The 17500-nt window shown below is 66.1% G+C and overlaps 3 protein-coding genes across 3 annotated transcripts in view; 1 reads left to right on the top strand and 2 right to left on the bottom strand.

Moving 5' to 3' along the window:
• The window catches only part of CHLRE_16g662350v5 (uncharacterized protein), a 17035-nt gene extending 9829 nt beyond the window's left edge, over positions 1-7206 (bottom strand). The window contains exons 1-10 of the mRNA XM_043071011.1: positions 4544-7206; positions 4071-4212; positions 3791-3882; positions 3105-3362; positions 2408-2773; positions 2021-2134; positions 1593-1704; positions 987-1150; positions 526-627; positions 165-229 (exon numbers count right to left, since the gene is read on the bottom strand). Of these exons, the coding sequence (XP_042915653.1) occupies positions 165-229; positions 526-627; positions 987-1150; positions 1593-1704; positions 2021-2134; positions 2408-2773; positions 3105-3362; positions 3791-3882; positions 4071-4212; positions 4544-6856 (3728 nt within the window). The 5' untranslated portion in view covers positions 6857-7206. The remainder of the gene's footprint in view (positions 1-164; positions 230-525; positions 628-986; positions 1151-1592; positions 1705-2020; positions 2135-2407; positions 2774-3104; positions 3363-3790; positions 3883-4070; positions 4213-4543) is intronic.
• Positions 7207-7488: 282 nt separating this feature from the next.
• CHLRE_16g662300v5 (uncharacterized protein) lies at positions 7489-9748 on the bottom strand. Its single transcript, XM_043071010.1, has 3 exons — positions 9485-9748; positions 9004-9099; positions 7489-8259 (listed from the first exon to the last, which is right to left on the bottom strand). The coding sequence occupies exons 1-3, from the start codon at positions 9602-9604 to the stop codon at positions 8182-8184; spliced, it is 294 nt and encodes a 97-aa protein (XP_042915652.1). The 5' UTR covers positions 9605-9748; the 3' UTR covers positions 7489-8181.
• Positions 9749-9841: 93 nt separating this feature from the next.
• The window catches only part of CHLRE_16g662250v5 (uncharacterized protein), an 11146-nt gene continuing 3487 nt past the window's right edge, over positions 9842-17500 (top strand). The window contains exons 1-17 of the mRNA XM_043071009.1: positions 9842-10081; positions 10176-10229; positions 10482-10584; positions 11058-11157; positions 11614-11695; positions 12283-12406; positions 12751-12860; positions 13283-13429; positions 13834-13895; positions 14148-14250; positions 14531-14694; positions 15039-15084; positions 15472-15649; positions 16197-16419; positions 16743-16858; positions 17039-17112; positions 17332-17479. Of these exons, the coding sequence (XP_042915651.1) occupies positions 9935-10081; positions 10176-10229; positions 10482-10584; positions 11058-11157; positions 11614-11695; positions 12283-12406; positions 12751-12860; positions 13283-13429; positions 13834-13895; positions 14148-14250; positions 14531-14694; positions 15039-15084; positions 15472-15649; positions 16197-16419; positions 16743-16858; positions 17039-17112; positions 17332-17479 (1981 nt within the window). The 5' untranslated portion in view covers positions 9842-9934. The remainder of the gene's footprint in view (positions 10082-10175; positions 10230-10481; positions 10585-11057; positions 11158-11613; positions 11696-12282; positions 12407-12750; positions 12861-13282; positions 13430-13833; positions 13896-14147; positions 14251-14530; positions 14695-15038; positions 15085-15471; positions 15650-16196; positions 16420-16742; positions 16859-17038; positions 17113-17331; positions 17480-17500) is intronic.

Below are 17500 nucleotides of genomic sequence, written 5' to 3'. Positions count from 1 at the left end.
AGCCACAGCCACAGCCACAGCCACAGCCACAGCCACAGCCACAGCCACAGCCACACACACACACACGCACACACGCACACACACACACACACACACACGCACACACACACACACACACACACACACACACACACACACACACACACAGCCCCGCCCCACCCCACCTCCTCAGCTGCTGGTACTCGGGCACCTCGGTGTGCGGCGGCACCGCGATCTGCACTAGCACCACCTGCAGGGGCGTGTGTGTATGTGTGGATAGGTGTGTGTGTGTGTTTGTGTGTGTTCGTGTGTGCGTTAAAAGGAAAGCCCCTGTGTGTGTGCATGTATAGGTGTGTTGTTGCCACGTGTGCACACATGTGCAGACACGTGCAGCAGACACGTGCAGGTGCGGCCGTGTGCGTGCAAGCGCAGGGCACCTTGCATCAGTCGACCCGCCCCCTCCCTCCCCTCCCTCCCCTCCCTCCCCTCCCTCCCTCCCTCCCCTCCCTCCCTCCCTCTCTCCCCTCCCTGCCTCCGCCCCCTCACCCGCTCCCTCCACTCGGGCCTGTCCTCCAGCAGCTTCTCAAACGCCAGCAGTTTGTGCGGCAGGCCCTTGATGGGGTCCAGCCGGTCCACACCCAACACCAACTGGTGAGCAGGGGCAGGGGGGAGGCAGGGGAGAGGGAGGGGAGAATAGGGGGGAGGGAGTGGGGAGGCGGGCAGTGGGGACGCAGTGGGGGGAGGCAGGGGGTAGGTGTTGGTGTGCAGGGTTTGGGAGAGGGGAGGGGGAAGGGAGCGCATGGGGTCGTGTCAGGGTGTGTGGGGAGACAGGAAGAGTGGAGGCAGACGCCGCGGCCGAGTCAAACGCCAACAGCGGCCCGCTCGACCGCAGCAGCCAGCTCCAGACACGGAACAGTCATGCACACAGCCACACAGAAACACACACACACACACACACACACACAAGGGCACACGGTCATGTGGACAGCCCCAGCCCCCGACCGCACCTTGCGGCCTGCGAAGCGGTGCCTCAGCGCTGTCAGGTGCGCCGCCACCCCCGGGTCCGGCCCGCCTCCGGGGCCGCCCCGCAGCAGGAGGGTGAAGGGGCGCGGGTCGATGCCGGTGGGGGTGGTGGCAACACGCGTGAGCGCACCGCTGGCGTGCTCCACACCTGCAGCAGTAGCAGTAGCAGTAGCGGATACACATACACACATACACGTCGATACATGTGCACCACTGATGTCGTACTGCTGATGTCGTACCGCACTGCAGTAACCACAATGCCAGGGCCACTCGACGCCACCGCTACCTCCCGCCTCCTGCATCCTCGTGCCTCTATGTGGGCTGCTCATCCCCTTGCCTCTGCTTCCACCTCCTCAAACCCCCTCGCCTCCCTCCGCCACCTTCTGCCTTCCGGCCCTCTCCCACCCTCCCCTGCATTGGGGCTTAAAGCAAACTGCTGCCACCCCCCCCCTCCACCCTCTCCCCCTCCCTCCTTTCCCCCTTTGCAACTAACGCCTCTGCCTGTGATCCGCTAGTCTAGCTTGGATTGCTTTAGTTTGGACTGGTATTTACAACCCTTCCCCCCTCCCTCCGCCCCACCACTCACGCACCCTGCGGTGTGCCCTCCAGCCCCAGCAGTCGCGCGCAGCCGGACACGAAGTGGCGGGCGTAGTCGTAGGTGTGGAAGCCCACCAGGTCTGACCCCAGCACTCCCCGCAGGACCTGGGTGGGGGTGCGGGTGTGTGTGTGTGTGTGTGTGTGCGTTTGTGCGCGTGCGTGTGCGTGTGCGCGTGTCTGCGTGCGCGTGTCTTTGTGTGTGTGTACGTGTGTGTGTGTGTGTGTGTGTGTGTGTGTGTGTGCCTATGCCTATTGTGTGCGTGGGTGTGCTGGATGAGTTGCAGTTGAAAGCGCACACACCACACTGGCACTGCACGTGTACCGTACTACTCACCAGCCCTCCCTCCCATCCTCCACCCTTCCTCCCCCCCTAACCCCACCCTACCACCTCGCCGCCTCGCCCACAACTGCTCACACCCACCTGCTCTCTCACGGGCAGTGTCCTGTACACCTCGGAGGAGGGGAAGGGCGTGTGCAGGAAGAAGCCAAGGCGCAGCCGCCGCCGCCGCGGCCTTTGCTGCCGCTGCTGCCGCACCTGCTGACACAAAAGGGGTTAAGGGGGGGAGGCATGTTGCTGCGGGCGGGCGCACGTGCGCGCGCACTGTGGGGTCTGTCACCATGGCACGTGACCACCTGCGTGTAACCGTGCAGGGCAGGCTGGCGCAGAAGACACACGCACACACACACACGCACACACACATATACACACATACACGCACACACGTGCTCTTTAACACAACCTCTGCGATTTCCCTTGCCGCCAGACACACTATGATACTTTCGCATACTTCCACATGCTCTCACGCACCTTGCCGCCGCCGCCGCCGCCGGGCGCTCCCTGGTCCGCCGCCGCCTCCGCCGCCGCCCACCGCCGCCGTATGACCTCCGGCAGTAGCATGAGGTGGTAGTCCTGCACCCACACCGCCACCACCTCCTCCCCAGCACACCCGCCACCGCCCCCCTGCTGTGACGATGCGCCGCCGCCGCAGCCGCCGCCTGCTGCGACACCGCCGCCATTGCTGGTGGCCGCCGCGCTGTCGGCACCGGCGCCACTCCCGGCGGGACCGTTGCCGCCGCCGCCGCCATTGCCGCTGCTGCCGCCATCGCCGCCGCAGTTGCTGCTACTGCCCGCCACGGCCGCCATGACCGCATCTGCAAACAGGTCGTTGACGGCCTGCAGATGTGCGGCAGTAGCAGTAGCAGTTGCGTGACAGTAGCAGTGTGGGGTGTGGGTTAAGGTGTGCCGCGACCGGGTGTCGGGTCGGCTCGGGTGTGGGTGTATGCGGGGTGGCTAGAGTGAGGCTAGGGCACGACACGGACTGGTACGCCGCAGATGACCGACACACAGCCCTGTGACACAACCACAACCACAAGTGCACACAGCACACAACACAACAACAGCACACACCGCCTGCACCACACAACAACAACACACACAACCACACCACACGCACACCACACCGCACCACACGCAGGACTGCACTGCGCCGCCGCGACGTCCTCACCTGGTAGGCCGCCCACTGCGGCCCCTGCCCGCCGCTGTGCCCACCGCTACTGCTACTGCCTCCACCTCCGCCTCCTCCACCGCCTCCTCCTCCTGCTCCTCCTCCGCCTCCTCCGCCTCCTCCTCCGCTGCTACTGCCTCCGCCGCGCTGCATCATGGCCTGCTGCCTCCATCCGCTCATGAGGCTGTAGTGCGGCGGCACGTAGTGGAACAACTGCCACAGCACGCCGTTGCAGAAGCCGTTGTAGTGCTGGTCCAGCTGGGTGGTTGGGCGGTTGGTTGGTTGGGCGGTTGGGCGGTTGGCGCGGTTGGTGATTTTGGTGGTTTGGGTGGTTTGGGTGGTTTGGGTGGTTGGTAGGGTGTGTGTGTGTGTGGGGGGGGGGTGAAGTGGGGTGAAGAGGGGTGTGAGAGGGGTGTGTGAGGGGTGGGAGGGGGGTTGCGGCAGACTGGCGTTGCAGGGGGTGGCGGCGGGGGTAGGGGCGATGTGGTCGTTGTTGTCTTGTGGTACCAAGCCTCAAATGTGTGTACGCACGGTGTCGACCTCCTCCCCTTCGAACTCGCACACACACGCACACACGCACGCGTGCACACACGCACACCCACTGTCTTTGCGTTTTATTTTCCTTGTGCTCTTTAACACACACACACACACACACACACACGCACACGCCCACACGCCGCCCTCACCAGGTCCTCCTGCAGCCACACGGGTGTGTAGCCGCCGGCCGCCAGCGCCGCCTCCAGCCGCCGCCGCTCCGGCCCCGGCTCCAACCACAGCCCTGCACATGCGCACATGCACATGCAGCGCGTCAGCGGCACGTACGGTCACACACATACACATACACATACACAGACACGCACACGCACACACACACGTTTTCACGCACGGCTGCCGTCAGCCCGCAGTGCACAACAGCCCACCTTTACCAATCAGCTCCCCGCACCACCCACCCACCCACCCACCCACCTGGCCAGCCGACCCACGTGACTCGGTAGCCACCGCCGCCGCCCCCTTCTGGCCCGCCTCCTCCTCCTTCCGGCCCCTCCGGCCCTTCCAGCCCCAGCTGTTGTATGCCGCACATGGCCGATGACAACAAGCATGGACTGGCCTGAGGGGGGCGTGTGTGTGTGTGTGTGTGTGCGTGTGTGTGTGGGTGGGGGTGGGGGTGGGGGTGCATTCGTTATTAGTTAAAAAAAGTGGTAGACGATAGACAACCTTGGGGTGGTGTGCGTGCGGGCAGGCGGGAGTGCAGTCGACCACAAGCGACGGGATGCCGCCGGAGATGCCGCACGGGTCCATGCACAGAGCGTACCGCATGTAGCGGCGTGACACCTAGGCACCTGTGTTCAACATCACACACCCACACACGCGCCCCCCCCCCCAACACACACACACACACACACAAACACACACACACACACATACACATACACACTCACCTGCACGCTCCAGCCGCCTCCCCCCTCCTGCGGCTCCCTGACGCACGTGACTGGCAGCCTGTGGGCCGCCACCACCAGCTGCGTCGGAGCCTGCGTCCGCCGCGGCGCCTGCCGCTGCGGCTGCTTCGCCTGCTGCAGCTGCGTCTGCATGTGCGTCTGCCGCTGCGGCTGCGGCTGCTGCTGCGGCGGCGGCAGCACGCGGCCGGACCCGGCAGCAGGAGGCTCGGGTCCTGCCGCTGCCGCTGCCACTGCCGCCGCAGTAGTGGCGGCGGCTGCACCGTTGGCACCTGGCCTCGCCGCCGCCGCCGCCGCCCAAGGGTCCTGGGTCGCTGCCGCCGGCCCGCAAGCGGGTGCAGGTGGTGCTGCTGCTGCTGGCGGCGGCGGCGCGACCGCCTGCCTCCCCACCACATACCTAGAGCCGGAGCTGGAGGCAGGTCCGACACCCGGGCCAAAGCCCGCGGCCGCATCTGCTGGTGCGACCTCCGCAATGCTGCCAAAGCCCGCTGTCGCCGCCGCCGCCGCCGCCGCCCCTGTGGGCGCCCCGTTGTCGGGCAACACCGGCGTAAGCGGCTGCTGTTGCGGCGGCGGCCCAGAGGCGGCGGCGGCGGCCGCGCCGTGTGCCACACGGCTGAATGCGGAGACCAGGGCGGCCCGACCTGCTGCTACTACTGCTGGTGCTGCTACTGCTGGTGCTGCTACTGTTGGTGCTGCTACTGCTGGTGCTGCTATTGCTGGTGCTGCTACTGTTGGTGCTGGTGCTGCTGCTGCCTCGGGGCTACTGCCACCTTCCGAGGCGTGCCGAGGCGGCGGCGGCAGGGCGGTGAGGCCCGCCGTGGCGGCGGCGCTGCTACTGCCGAGTGAGGCGGCGGAGCTGTCCGCCTCCAGCGCACACTCGGGCACTGGGTCCAGAGCCGGCAGTAGCAGGTGCGGGTGGGGGTGGGGGTGGGGGTGCAGGTACGGCGGGTGGCGTGTCGGCGTGGGGCGCGTCAGCGTCGGCATGTCCGAGGCAGCGACACTGGGCGCTGCAATACTACCGCCGCCGCCGCCACCGCCGCCCACAGCGCTGCTGCTCCGCATGCCGCTGCCACTGCCGCTGCGGCCGCCGGCTGTAGCAGCTGCTGCGCCGGCCAGCGGGCCGCCGGCGGGGTCAGCAGGCAGCAGGAGGTGCTGGAGGTGCGGCAGTAGCAGCGCGTGCCGTGGCGGCGGCGGCGGTGACGCCGGCGGCAGTAGCAGGGCCGGCGAGCCGCCAGCACCACCAGCACTGCACGCCGGTGCTGCCCATCCTGCTTCAGCAGGTGGCGTGAGTGCAGTGGGCCCCACGGCGAGTGCCCCCGGCCCCGCCCCCGCACCCGCACCCGCACCCCCCGCCGCCTCCGCCTCCGCAGCTGCCTCCACCTCTGGCCCCTGCGACCGGCCCCCTTGCCCGGATGGGCTGCTGCTACTGCCGCCGCTACTGCCGCTGCAAGTGCCGCCGCTACGGATGCCGCTATTCATCAGTGGAGGGGGCGGCTGCGGGGGCGGCGTGGAGAAGGAGGGGAAGAGCCACGCCACGCCCACGTCCACAACGCCGGCTGTCGCCGCCGCTGCGGCTGCTGCTGCTATCGCCGCTCCGCCGCCGTAGCTCTCATAGTGGCCGCTGCTGTGCCTGCGCGCTCGGCCGAAGGGGCCTAGAGGCGGCTGCGGCGGCTCCGGCATGTGGCCGCCACCGGTACCATAAACCGCATCCCCCGCACCATACCCATCACCCGCACCACCTCCAGCATCCTCCACACCGCCGCCGTCCGACGGCGGTGGCCGCAGCTGCAGCAGCGCGTCCAGCCCCCGGACCTCAGCAGAGCCAGAGCCAGAGCCGCCGCTGGCGCCAGCGGTGCTGCCGGCAGCGGCACCCGGGGCGCTGCTCCCGCCGGGCCCTGCTACTGCAGTTGCCGCTGCTGCCACGGCCGCTGCTACTGCTGCTGGTTGCCAGAGCGGCATCTGTGCCTCCAGCTGCGCCTGCAGGCAGCCACTGCTGGCGGCACGGCGACGAGCCATGCCCATGCCCACTCCCGTGCCCACATCCCTACCCGTGCCCATACCCACACCCGTGTCATCGGTGCCAGCTGGGAGTGCCGACGCCTCCAGAAGAGCGGACGGCGCTGCAGCACACACACGCCCTGTGACACACCCCACAGACAAGACGGACTCACGGGCGCCACCACCTTCGCGCCGTGGGTCGCCCGCTGTCGCTCCTGCCGGAGCATTGGCGCCGAATGGGCTATCGGAACCCTGGACACCCTCTGCTGCTGGTGCCGCTCGTGCCGCCGGCTGCAGCATATCGCACACCGCTCAGCTGAAATCGCGACAAGAGCTGCCCTAAGCTGCGGATTCGCAGGTCGCAGCAGCAGCCTGGCGGTTGTCTCCACGTAGGGGGATTCGGCCTCGGCCTTAACTGCAAACTCTTAAAGTGTTCGGTTCCGGCAGCCTCAGCCTTCGCCGCGGCTGCCGCTTTGGTCAGGGCAGTTGTGACGATAACTTTGCTGACAAATTGAGCTCGCGGTGAGCGCTCGATCGGGCGCCTAGCAATCTTTCGCGAAGCGCCGCGAGCGCGGTGTCACCGATTTGGGCGCAGTGCTCTAAGGCCTGCGCAGTAGTCAATCATAGGTTGAGTTCTGTATGTGTATGAGCACTTGCTGCTGCATTTTGTCGTGCGTAAATGCGACTCGAGGTAACTCGACTAGTTTGCCTGACACGCATGCTGCCCGACTCGAGCTGACCGGCACCTTCCGGCGCTCCCCCTCCCACCCACCGCCCACAGTCGTGACTTCTCGGGTAGCCCAGCGCCGGCGACACGCCGAGACGGGTCACAGGGACCCCTGCGTAGAGCCCATTCCGGTGAGTCCATCCGATGCCGCAACCTCCCCCAAGGGCCCAATCGATGCATGGGCAGCGCGCAGCAGTCCACACGTGGCAACAGTCCATTACAGCGGGCTTGGTGAGGGAAAGCATTCCTCCGGTGCACCAGAACCGCAAACACAAACGCTTCGTAAGGCGCTGCGCTGTGCTGGCCACGCGGCTGCGCCTCGGGCCTTCCGCATGCGCCCGCCTCAACCCGCCGCCAAACACATTGCGTCACTCTCCGCCTCAGACCGCAAACACAGCGTGCGCCCGCCCGTCTCTTGCGCCACGGGCGCCGCCAGTTCACCGCGCACACAACAAGGGAGATTAAAGTACTGTATTTGCCCCCACGTCACCTACGGGCCTTGAGGCAACGACGATGAAAGAACCTCGACGATGCCTTGCGTCCTTGCTTTACCTTTGAAGCGCCGTTACAACAGGTGGCACGTGCCCCCCCCCCTGCCCTCAGCAGCCCACCTCGTTTACCACCACGGGGCCCCGGGCGCCGCTGCTAATTCCAGTCGCGCTCGCCGGGCCAGAGAGGCCTCGGGTGTCCCGTCCTAGAGGCAGCTCGAAACACTCCAGCCCACACCCGCTCCCAAGCACAGTGTGTCTGCCTGCCTGAATACGTGTATGCGCCGACCCCCCTGCCCCGGCGCAGCTGCGCGTCCACCCGCCCGTCCCTCCGATACCCCGGGCGCCACTTGCCAGCGCCGCCTCCCTCCGCCTCCCTCCCCGCAGTGCGCGTCCACCCGCCGGCCCGCTCACGAGCGCAGCGGCGGCGACACCAGGATGATGCCGTCGCCGCGCACGAACAGGAAGGGGATGACGCGTTTTTGCGTCTGCGTGTCGGAAGGTAGCAAGAATGGGAGGGAGGGAGGGAGGGAGAGGGCGCAGCGTGTCAAGGACACGCGGGACGAGCAGGCAGCCCACGCCCGGAGCTCGGACCCCTCCCTCGCACATATGTAACGTGCCGAGCCAGCGGCACACAGCGCCAAGCCGGCCCCTCACTCCTGCAGGCCGGCGCCCGCACCTGGCGGGGCCCCATCGCGGCCGCTAGACCCGACTGCGGCTCTGCAAGCCAGGCCGCCATCGCGACCCCGGGCCGCCATGACCTACCAACACACACCCCAGCCCGACCACCCGTCAGCGGCACAGCACGCCGCGCGGCATTTCGTACGGCCGCCACTGCCATCCTCTGACGCCGCTCACCTCGTCACGCGCCCGCCTCAACCCCAGCTTCCCCATGCACCTCCACCCCGTGTCCTTCGCCCTCCCTCCTCCACCACTTCGCCTGCCCCCTCCCTTGCCCTGCCCCCTCCCTGGGTCCTCTGCCCCCTCCATGCCCCAGCTCCACCCCGCCTGCTTCCCCTGCGCCACCGCCCTGCTGCTGCCCCCGCCTCTGCTGACTCTTTTGCACGCACACAATCGCACACACACACACACACACACACACACGCACGTAACCATCGACACACATGCACACACGCTGTGTCACACAGATATCAAAGTATTTCCGGCGCCGTCTGGGCGGGCTTCGTTTTGCTGTTCCTTTAGCACACACACACACACTGTGTCCCACCCACTTTGATGATTTCCTCGTACGTCTCGTCGTCAATCTCCACAGTGGTCAGCGTCTCTTCCACCTCGCCCAGGATCATGTTCAAGTGCTGGTCGTACGCCTGGATGAGGGGGAGTGTGTGGCAGGTCCGAAGCGCAGGATCAGGTTGTGGTGTGCTGCCAGGCGTGCATGTGGGCGACCTGATCAGGACCGCTCACGACCGCTTGTGCGGGGGAGGCGTGTGTGGAGCTCAGCGATAGGCGCCTCCTCCCCGCACGCTACTAGCGTGTGCTCCTTTGATCGGACCGGCCTCCAGCCGCCCAGCGGTACGGCAGTGTCCTGTCGTGGCCACCACACCCGATGCCCCGCTGCAAGCCCCCGCCCCAGCCCCGCGTGACGCTCAGGGTGTCGGCTGCGCGGCGGTCTCGGCGGCCCCGCCCCCCCGCCTGCCCTCATGTCAGCTCGGCTCTGTCGCGTGCACGCAGGCCCTGCTCCCGCCTGCTTACGTGAAGCCGTCCTCTGAGCTCACGCTCTCCACGAAGCTTGACGTATATCCGCTCGTCCAGGGAAAGGCGGATGAGGTCAAGCGGCTCCTTCACAGTGGCGGTCTCGCCGTCGTCAGCCATGTCTAGTTGAGACTAGTAAACGCGCCTGGACGGCAGCTCACTAGCTAGATTTGGCAGCTCACAACAAAGCGATCCTGGGCGCGCCAAGCGGGGCAGTCAAGGATACGAAGCAGAAACTTGATAATGTAAACTGTTTCAAGTAAGAATCGAGAAGCAAGTAAATTCATGCATTGCAGGGCTACCAGGCAGTAAATTTGCGGGATTGTTTGTGGAATGAACAACTTTACCGTCTCACGACTCGCAGGGGCAAAGCATTTTACCGGTTTGATGTCAAGATAAGCTGCAACTGCGACGGCACCAGCCTATTGGGCGGGGCGTCTTTGTGAAAACATGGTGCAGGTACTCAGACTGGGGCTTCAAGTAGCCCTACTTTTAATAGCCGTGCTTGCGACGGCAAATGCATCAAATGTGTTTGAGCGCAAGGAACGCAGCTTGTTGGCGACTTGCGAGCCTCTTCCGTTCACGGAGTTGAAGCCGGTAAGCGAGTCGGAGGCCAGCAAACACCGCGCTGGCGAGCAAAGTTGTCGCCCCGAGGGCACAAGTGCTCAGATGTGTTGTAAATTGACTGCAGACGGTTACGCACGCGCCTGTGCTGGATCTTGAGTGGGTTGGCGCAGATGACCTCGTAAGCGACGCCGGGGCTGCGCTGGGCGGTGCTGGGCACGGGAACCTGCTTGCCTACGCAGTCGCGTTGGGGCGAAAACCCTAGCTGCTGCGCTAGCACGCGAGCCAAACAGTCGCGAGCGGGGCCCGTCGCACGCCACGAAGACGTGACGGTCGTTAGGCACACGGGTGACGCCAGGCCTGGCGGGGGCGTCGATTGCCCCCGCGTGCCCCAGCCACCCACGCCCGCGCTACCCCCTTTCGTGCTGCACAGACGGTGTTTGCGATCACGCACAAATATGCGTCTGAGGCGGGCGGCCTGTGGCGCTCCAAGGACGGCGGGAGCTCGTTCGTAGAGCTGACTGCGAAGCTGAACGGTACGAGCACGGGGCTGGCAGCGGCGGCGACTGCGCTTGGGAGCATCCGGGGCGTACTTGATGGGGGTATTGAGGTGCAGGTGAAGGGAGGTAGGGAGGGGCAAAGCAGCGCAGCCAAAGAGGCGCGAGGACGGAGTCAAATGGGCTTGGGGCCAGCTGGCACTTGTGGCAGGCCCCATGGGGTCTGCGGCTGGCGGCTGTCGGCTGGCGGGTGCGGGTAGGGCGCGGCCGAAGGACCCCGGGGGGGCACGTGCCGCGCCTGGCCCCATGCCGCCTCGCAGACCACGCACGACGTCCATTACGCGCACCGTGGTGCTCGGGTTGAAACACACACAACACTCCCCGCGATCCTCCTCACCCCCTCCACCTGCTCCCCCTACCCTCGTCAACCCCTCTCCCTCCCCCTCGTCCAAACCTCCTATCTGCCCCCTCCCCTCCCCTCCCCTCCCCTCCCCTGCCGCCCACCCCTCCAGCCTCCATCTCCAACGCCGAGGTGTTCAGTGTGATGGGGGTGTACAGCCAGAAGAGCCAGCCCGGCAACGTGCTGCTGCTGGGCACCGGCACCTACATGTGGTGAGGGCGGCTCGCTGAGGGAAATGATGGCAAGGTTACTATACATCGGGGACAGGATACAAGCAGGGCGGAGCGGGGTGGCAAGGTTAATATACATGGGAAACAGGATACGAACAGGGCTGAGGGGGATGGCAAGGTTAATATGCGTTGGGAACAGGATACAAGCAGGGCTGAGGGGAGGGAGGTGGGAGAGAAGTGGTAGAGGGGGAGGGGCGGTTGGAAAGGAGCGGGGGAAGGCGGGGGTGACTGCGGGCTGGGAAGCGCGGAGGTGGGGCTGGGCGTGTATGGGTCGCAGGGGCCCAAGTGGTGTGGGCGTGTCTGCGCTGGGTGGCGTGGGCAGCGGCGGTGGCGGTGGCGCTGGCGGTGGCTTGGGTGGTACGGTTCCCTTACAAACGGCACAAATGCGCGCGCGTGTGCGTGACTGACTCTCCCGCCCGCCCGCCCGCCCTGCTGCAGGGTGTCTTCGGACTACGGCGAGACGCTGACGCCGGTGCGCACGCCCACCAAGTGGCGAGGCAGCGGCATCCGCTCAGCCAAGGTGTGCGGCGTGGTGGCGGTGGCGGCGGCGGTGGCGGTGGCGGATTCGTGGGGTTTGATGAGGAGGTCTGGGGGTGGGTTGTAAATACCAGCCCAAACTAAACCAAAGCCAACGAAAACGGGAGTGCAGGCAGAGGCGTTAGTTGCGAGCGATAATACTTATGGGATGTGGGCCGAGGCGTCGTGGAGTAGCAGGCGGGGCGTCGTGGGGAAGAAGGCGGCGGCGGGGGTGGCAAGCTGCGCGCAGGAGGCGGCGGCTGGCTGGCCACGGCCCTGGGCACATGGCGCCACTATGCCGCACCCTGCCCGGGTCCTCACGCGCTCTTGCCCCGCAGCAGACACTCACAACCCGCCTTGACTGCACCCAGCCCTGACACGGCTCAACTTGCACCGCACTCCATTGCGCGACACCCTGTCCTGCATCCCTGCGCCCCGCCTGCCCCTCCCCGCCCCTGTCCCTCCCCCTGCTGCGCCAACGTGCCTGTCTACAGCTTCACTTCTGCTTGATTGCGGTAGCCATGAAGTGCAACCCCCTCCCGCCTGCAATTCTTAAATAATCATGAATGTAATCGCCCCCAATCGCCTTAGATGCACCCGCGGCGCGACAACTGGTTGCTGGTGCTGGTGAAGCGGCCGGACTGCAAGAGCCTGGATAAGGCGCAGATGGAGTGCCCGCACGACCTCATGCTCAACAAGGACGTGTTCACGCCCGGTGCGTAGCAGAGCGGGGCGGGGGCGGTGGTGGGGGCGGTGGTGGGGGCCGGGGGCGTTGTGGGGGCGGGGTGCGTAGAGGGGGGCGGCGGGGGTTAGTTTGTGTCAGGCCCAAAGAAATGAAGTCCCAGAGGGGATGGTTGGGGTGGGGGTGGGGGTGGGGGTGCGAGGATCGGATCGGAACCCCCGGGACTCGCCAGCGCCACGTGCCGCCGCCTGCCGTACTAGTAGCTGACGCGACACCGCCTGCCTGCTTCCTGCTACTGCTGCTGCTTGCTACTGCTGCTACTGCTGCCGCTACTGCTGCCGCTACTGCTGCTGCTGCTGCCACTGCTGCTGCTGCAGGCTCGGCCTGGACCAACCTGACCGCGGACTCCAACGGCGCGGTGGCGGGCTTTGTGGACTTCGACTGGGGGGCCAGCCTGTGCCCCAGCGGCAACTGCACGGACCTGCCGGTGAGGGGAGGGGGGCTGTAAATACCAGCCCAAACTAAACCAAAACCAACGAAAACGAGCGGAGCACAGGCAGAGGCGTTAGTTGCAAGCGATAATACTTATGGGATGGGGGCCGAGGCGTCGTGGACCTGCCGGTGAGGGGAGGGGGAGAAGGAAAGGGGTTGGGAGCAGGGGGAGGATGCCATACAGGGACGTGTGCTGATGGTGGCCTTCGGGTTGGGCTCATCACCCCGAATGAGTCGCGCCGGGAACCCTCACCCCCTTCCCCCGGCATGTTCCCGCTGTTGCCACTGGACGTTGCACTTCATAATTCATACTCGTCATTCAACCACTCCGTTCTCCACATGAACAGCTACCCCTCACCACCAACCCCCGCCTCCCCCACCAACCCCCGCCTCCCCCGCCTCCCCGCCCCTGCACAGCCCATCTCCGACGACCTGGTTTTGGCCACCATGTACGCCAAGCCCGGCGACTACGACCAGCCCTGGGACCCGGACGTGCACTTCACCGCCTCCACCACCTACTTCAAGTCGTTCAGCACGCACGTGCGCTGCGGCAACATGTTCGAGGTGAGCGTGTTGTGAAACGGCTGTCCGGTCAGCCAACTAGGCAAACACTCAGGGAAGAGCGTAGCGTAGCGAGAGCAGCGCTAGCAGAGCAGGCAAGAGCCCACAATACAACAGAGCGGGTTGGTGGGTTGGAGGGTGGCGGGTTGGAGGCTGGGAGGGTGGAGGGTGGCAGGAGGCGACGCCTGCCGCAGGCGGCATGCCGGAATGTGTGAATCCCGTGTGGGGTGCGCTGCTGGCGCGTCGCTGTGTGTCGGAGGTGTGCCCCAGCCACCGCGACCGTGCAAGACTTGGCGCTGTGGAGCCTGTGCGGCGGTCTTCGGTAACGACGTCTGCTGTTCCTCCAAAAATGCCTTTGGTGCACACAGCTGCTCAAACGTAACACCCCCGCACCCCCCCGCCTCCAGGTGGTGGGTCGCTCCGTGTACCTGGCCTTCGCCAACAGCTGCCCCACAGACGTCAATGGGAAGTGAGTGGAGGAGCAGGAGAAGCAGGGGGCAGGGAGGGCGGGGGCACACGGCGGGGTCTTCAGGCCGGGACCGGCACACGCGGCGTGGGGCCTCCGCCCACACACACGCGCGCCCTCGCGCATCGTGCCATCGGTCCGTGCCATCGGTCTGCGCCCTACCCCACCGCTCAACTCCCTGCCTCCTCCCTGCCTCCCCGCTCCCTGCCTGCCTCCTCCCTGCCTCCCCCCTCGCTGCCCCCCGCCCCCTTGCAGGTCCCGCTCCTCTCCCAGCTCCTACCCCCGCGGCATCACGCTATACACCAGCCTGGACGCCGGCAACAGCTTCACACAGGCCTGCCTGCCAGTGGCGCTCAAGGTGAGGGGCTGGGGGTGGGTGGGTGGGTGAGGATAGGTGCTGGGTGAGGGGGGGGGGGTGAGGGGGTGGGCGGTCCAGGCGGGTCCAGCCTGCCGTGGAGGACGACGTCAGAAAGTAAAGAGATACGGGAAAGGGGAAGGGCCGTGGCAGGGCGGCAGAGTTCGGAAGCAGAGGCAACTTGGAGCTGAGCAGTGCGCGCATTTGCAACCCCACCCCTCCTCCTGCCCCCATTACTTCCTTAACTGATCATGAATGTAACCCCCCGCGCCTCCCACCGCAGCAAGAGGGCTACGAGCTGGTTGAGACGCACGACGGGCGCGGTGCGGTGGTGGTGGTGGACTTCGTTGTGGACACGGGCTTCATGGACCTGCCCGCCAGCTCCGTGTACACAGCCGGGCCGCACCACGCCCTGTTCAGCCTCAGCCTCACAGACGTGTACCACAGGTGGGTGTGGAGGAGGGGGGAGAGGGGAGGAGGGGGAAGGGGTAAGGGGCAGGAGGGAAAGGGGGGGGGGTAACGTTGAACCAATCCCGTAAGGAAACAGGGGAGGGGAAGGGGGAGGGGGGAAGGGTAGAGGGAGTGGGCGGGGCAGGCACATGGGCACATGTCGGCGTAGGTGATGGTGCAGGGGCTTGGGGAGGGAGAGGCGATGATGCGACGAGATCGGGAACAGGATTTAGGGTTGCGTGCCCTCTCTGGCTTGGATGTGTACAAGCGATGCCGTCCGTGACCTGCCGTTGTTATTGTTGTTGATGTTTGTTGTTCTTCACGGCTTTGACAACCCGCAGTGAGTTCGGCACCACAACCGACTTCGCGCGGGTGGAGGGCGTGCCGGTGAGCGAGCGGGCCGGGGGGGGGGGGGAAGCGGCGGGAGCGGCAGGGAACCGGCAGGGAAAGCGGCGAAATGGGGGAAGCGGCGTGGGGAGGAGGGCTGACGGGGGCGGCGGGAGGAGGGCAGCCGGAGGGCAGCCGGAGGCATGTGGCTGGCGCGGCCTCAAGGTGTGGGCAGTGGGCTGTGGGCTTTTAGCCGCTGCTCTTTGAGGCTAGTGGCGGGTACGTGTGCGCCGTCTGGGGTCGCCTCCGCCGTCTGTAGTCGGCGCCGCCCCCGTCGGTAACGCTTGATGATCCGCAAGATTGTTTACCGTCTACGACTTCCTTTACTAGTCATGAATGTAAGCCCCGTCTCCGCATCAACAACACACGCACACAACGCACGCACAGGGCATCTACATTGCCAACCAGATGCTGCCCAAGCCGCCCGGCTCCGGATCCAGCGACGCATCTGGATCCGGATCTGGATCCGGATCCGGCGGCGGCGAGGGCGGCGGCGCTGACTACTACGACCTGTCGGACCTGACGGAGCAGCCGCTGGTGGAGACACGCATCACCTTCAACGGGGGTGAGAGGGGGAGGGGGGGAGGGGGTTGTAGATACCAGCCTAAACAAACCAAACCAAATGCAGTAGAGCGAGGAGGAGCGCGTGGCCTATGCTTGACAACGGAGGGGGCGGGGTGGGGGGTTGCAAGGTTGAAACATTGGGAACAGGATGCAAGCAGGGGGAAAAAAGAGGACAGCATTGGTTGGGGATGGGGGGAGGATGCGCATGCGGATGAGGGCGAGGATGCGAACGCGGCGATGACCGCGCCCAGCAGCGGCGGTGGGGAGGGGGGGGTGTCGCTGTGTGGGAGGGGCTGCGAGGAGCGAGAGAGGAGCTGCACCCGCACCACCACCACCCGAACCACGGCAACTGGTGTTTCCATTGCCCCACCCCAGCCTGTGCAACGCTGTGCAACGCCGCGCCGTTCTCCAACACCGCCTCCTTCTGACTGGCCATGCCTGGACCCCCGCTTGCAACTAACGCCTCTGCCTGTGCTCCGCTAGTTTGTTTAGGTTTGTCTGGTATGCACAACCCCCTCCCTCCCTCCCTCCCTCCTCCCTCCCTCCAGGCGGCCGCTGGCAGCGCATCCCCGCGCCCCGCAACATCGCCAACCCCGCCTGCGACCGCTGCGGCGGCGCGTCCGCCTGCTTCCTGCACCTGCACGGGCTGTCGGCGTGGGACAACATGGGCTCCTCACTGCCCGCCGTCTACTCCAACCCCTCCGCGCCCGGGCTGGTCATGGCCACTGGCAACGTGGCGCCGCTGGGCGTGGGGCTGGACGGCAACGACGGGTAGGCGGGAGGCAGGGAGGGGGGGAATGGGCGTGTGTGCGTGTGTGTGTGTGTGTGTTGAAAAGAAAACAACAAAACGAAGCTCGTGTGTGTGTGTGTGTGTTTGTGTGTGTGTGTGTGTGAATGGCGGTTGTATGTTTTTTTCACCGTAGGCTGTAGGCCGTTTGACTGTACTCTGGTCTTTTACATACCCCATACGCACACGCACATGCGCAGCGTGCCGCTCCTCCCAACTTGCTTCCCCGCTTTCCCCGTGCTTGCTTTCCCCCCGTACGAACCGTTCGCATGTATGGCTACCCCCCCCCCCCTCTGCACGCACGCAGGCTGTGCACGTGGCTGTCCTCGGACGGCGGCGTGACGTGGGCGGAGGTGGGCGCGGGCGCCTACATCTACGAGTACGCCGACTGGGGCGGCCTGGTGGTCATGGCGCGACACCCGGGTGAGCGGGCGCGTGGATTGGGTGTGGGTGTATGGGGGGGGGGGTTGGGGAGCGGAGGGGTGGAGAGGGTGCTCGGGGGTGCTCGGCGCAGCACGCATGCGGGCGGGCAATGCCCTCGCGTGCCTGCGCGCGTGTTGGTGTTGATGTCCTTGTTGATGTGTTGGTGTCGTGTTGTTGCAGGCGTGGACCCCAGCGCTCCCGCGGCGGCGGCGGATGAGATCAGGTTTAGCCTGGACTACGGCCGCTGCTGGCAGGTGGGGGCGTGTGTGCGTGTGTGTGTGTGTGCGGTGGGGGGGGGGGCGGGGATATGGGCGTGTCAAATAGTATGCACACTCCTCCTCCACTCCTGCAAACCCTCCCCCCTCTCCCTCGCTCGCCCTGTCCCTCCCTCCGCTTCCCTCCCCCTACGCCTTCACTTCTTGAATAATCATGAATGTACCCCCTCCCTCCCTTCCTAACCCCCCCCCCAATAGTCCGTGCCCCTGTCTGTGGCGCTGCTAGTGGACAATGTGCGCATCGAGCCTGACGGCCAGCGCCCGCGTGTCATCCTGCACGGCCGCTCCTGCCGCAACACCACCAACCCCAAGTGCAGCCACACAGCGGCCACGGACAGCAGCTCGGGTGAGGCGGGGGGGGGGGAGG

This window comes from Chlamydomonas reinhardtii, chromosome 16, assembly GCF_000002595.2.
Source record: "Chlamydomonas reinhardtii strain CC-503 cw92 mt+ chromosome 16, whole genome shotgun sequence".
In the NCBI taxonomy this organism is placed as follows: Eukaryota; Viridiplantae; Chlorophyta; class Chlorophyceae; order Chlamydomonadales; family Chlamydomonadaceae; genus Chlamydomonas; species Chlamydomonas reinhardtii.
Note: the sequence above shows the minus strand (reverse complement) of the source record. Positions and strands in the feature narration are given on the sequence as shown.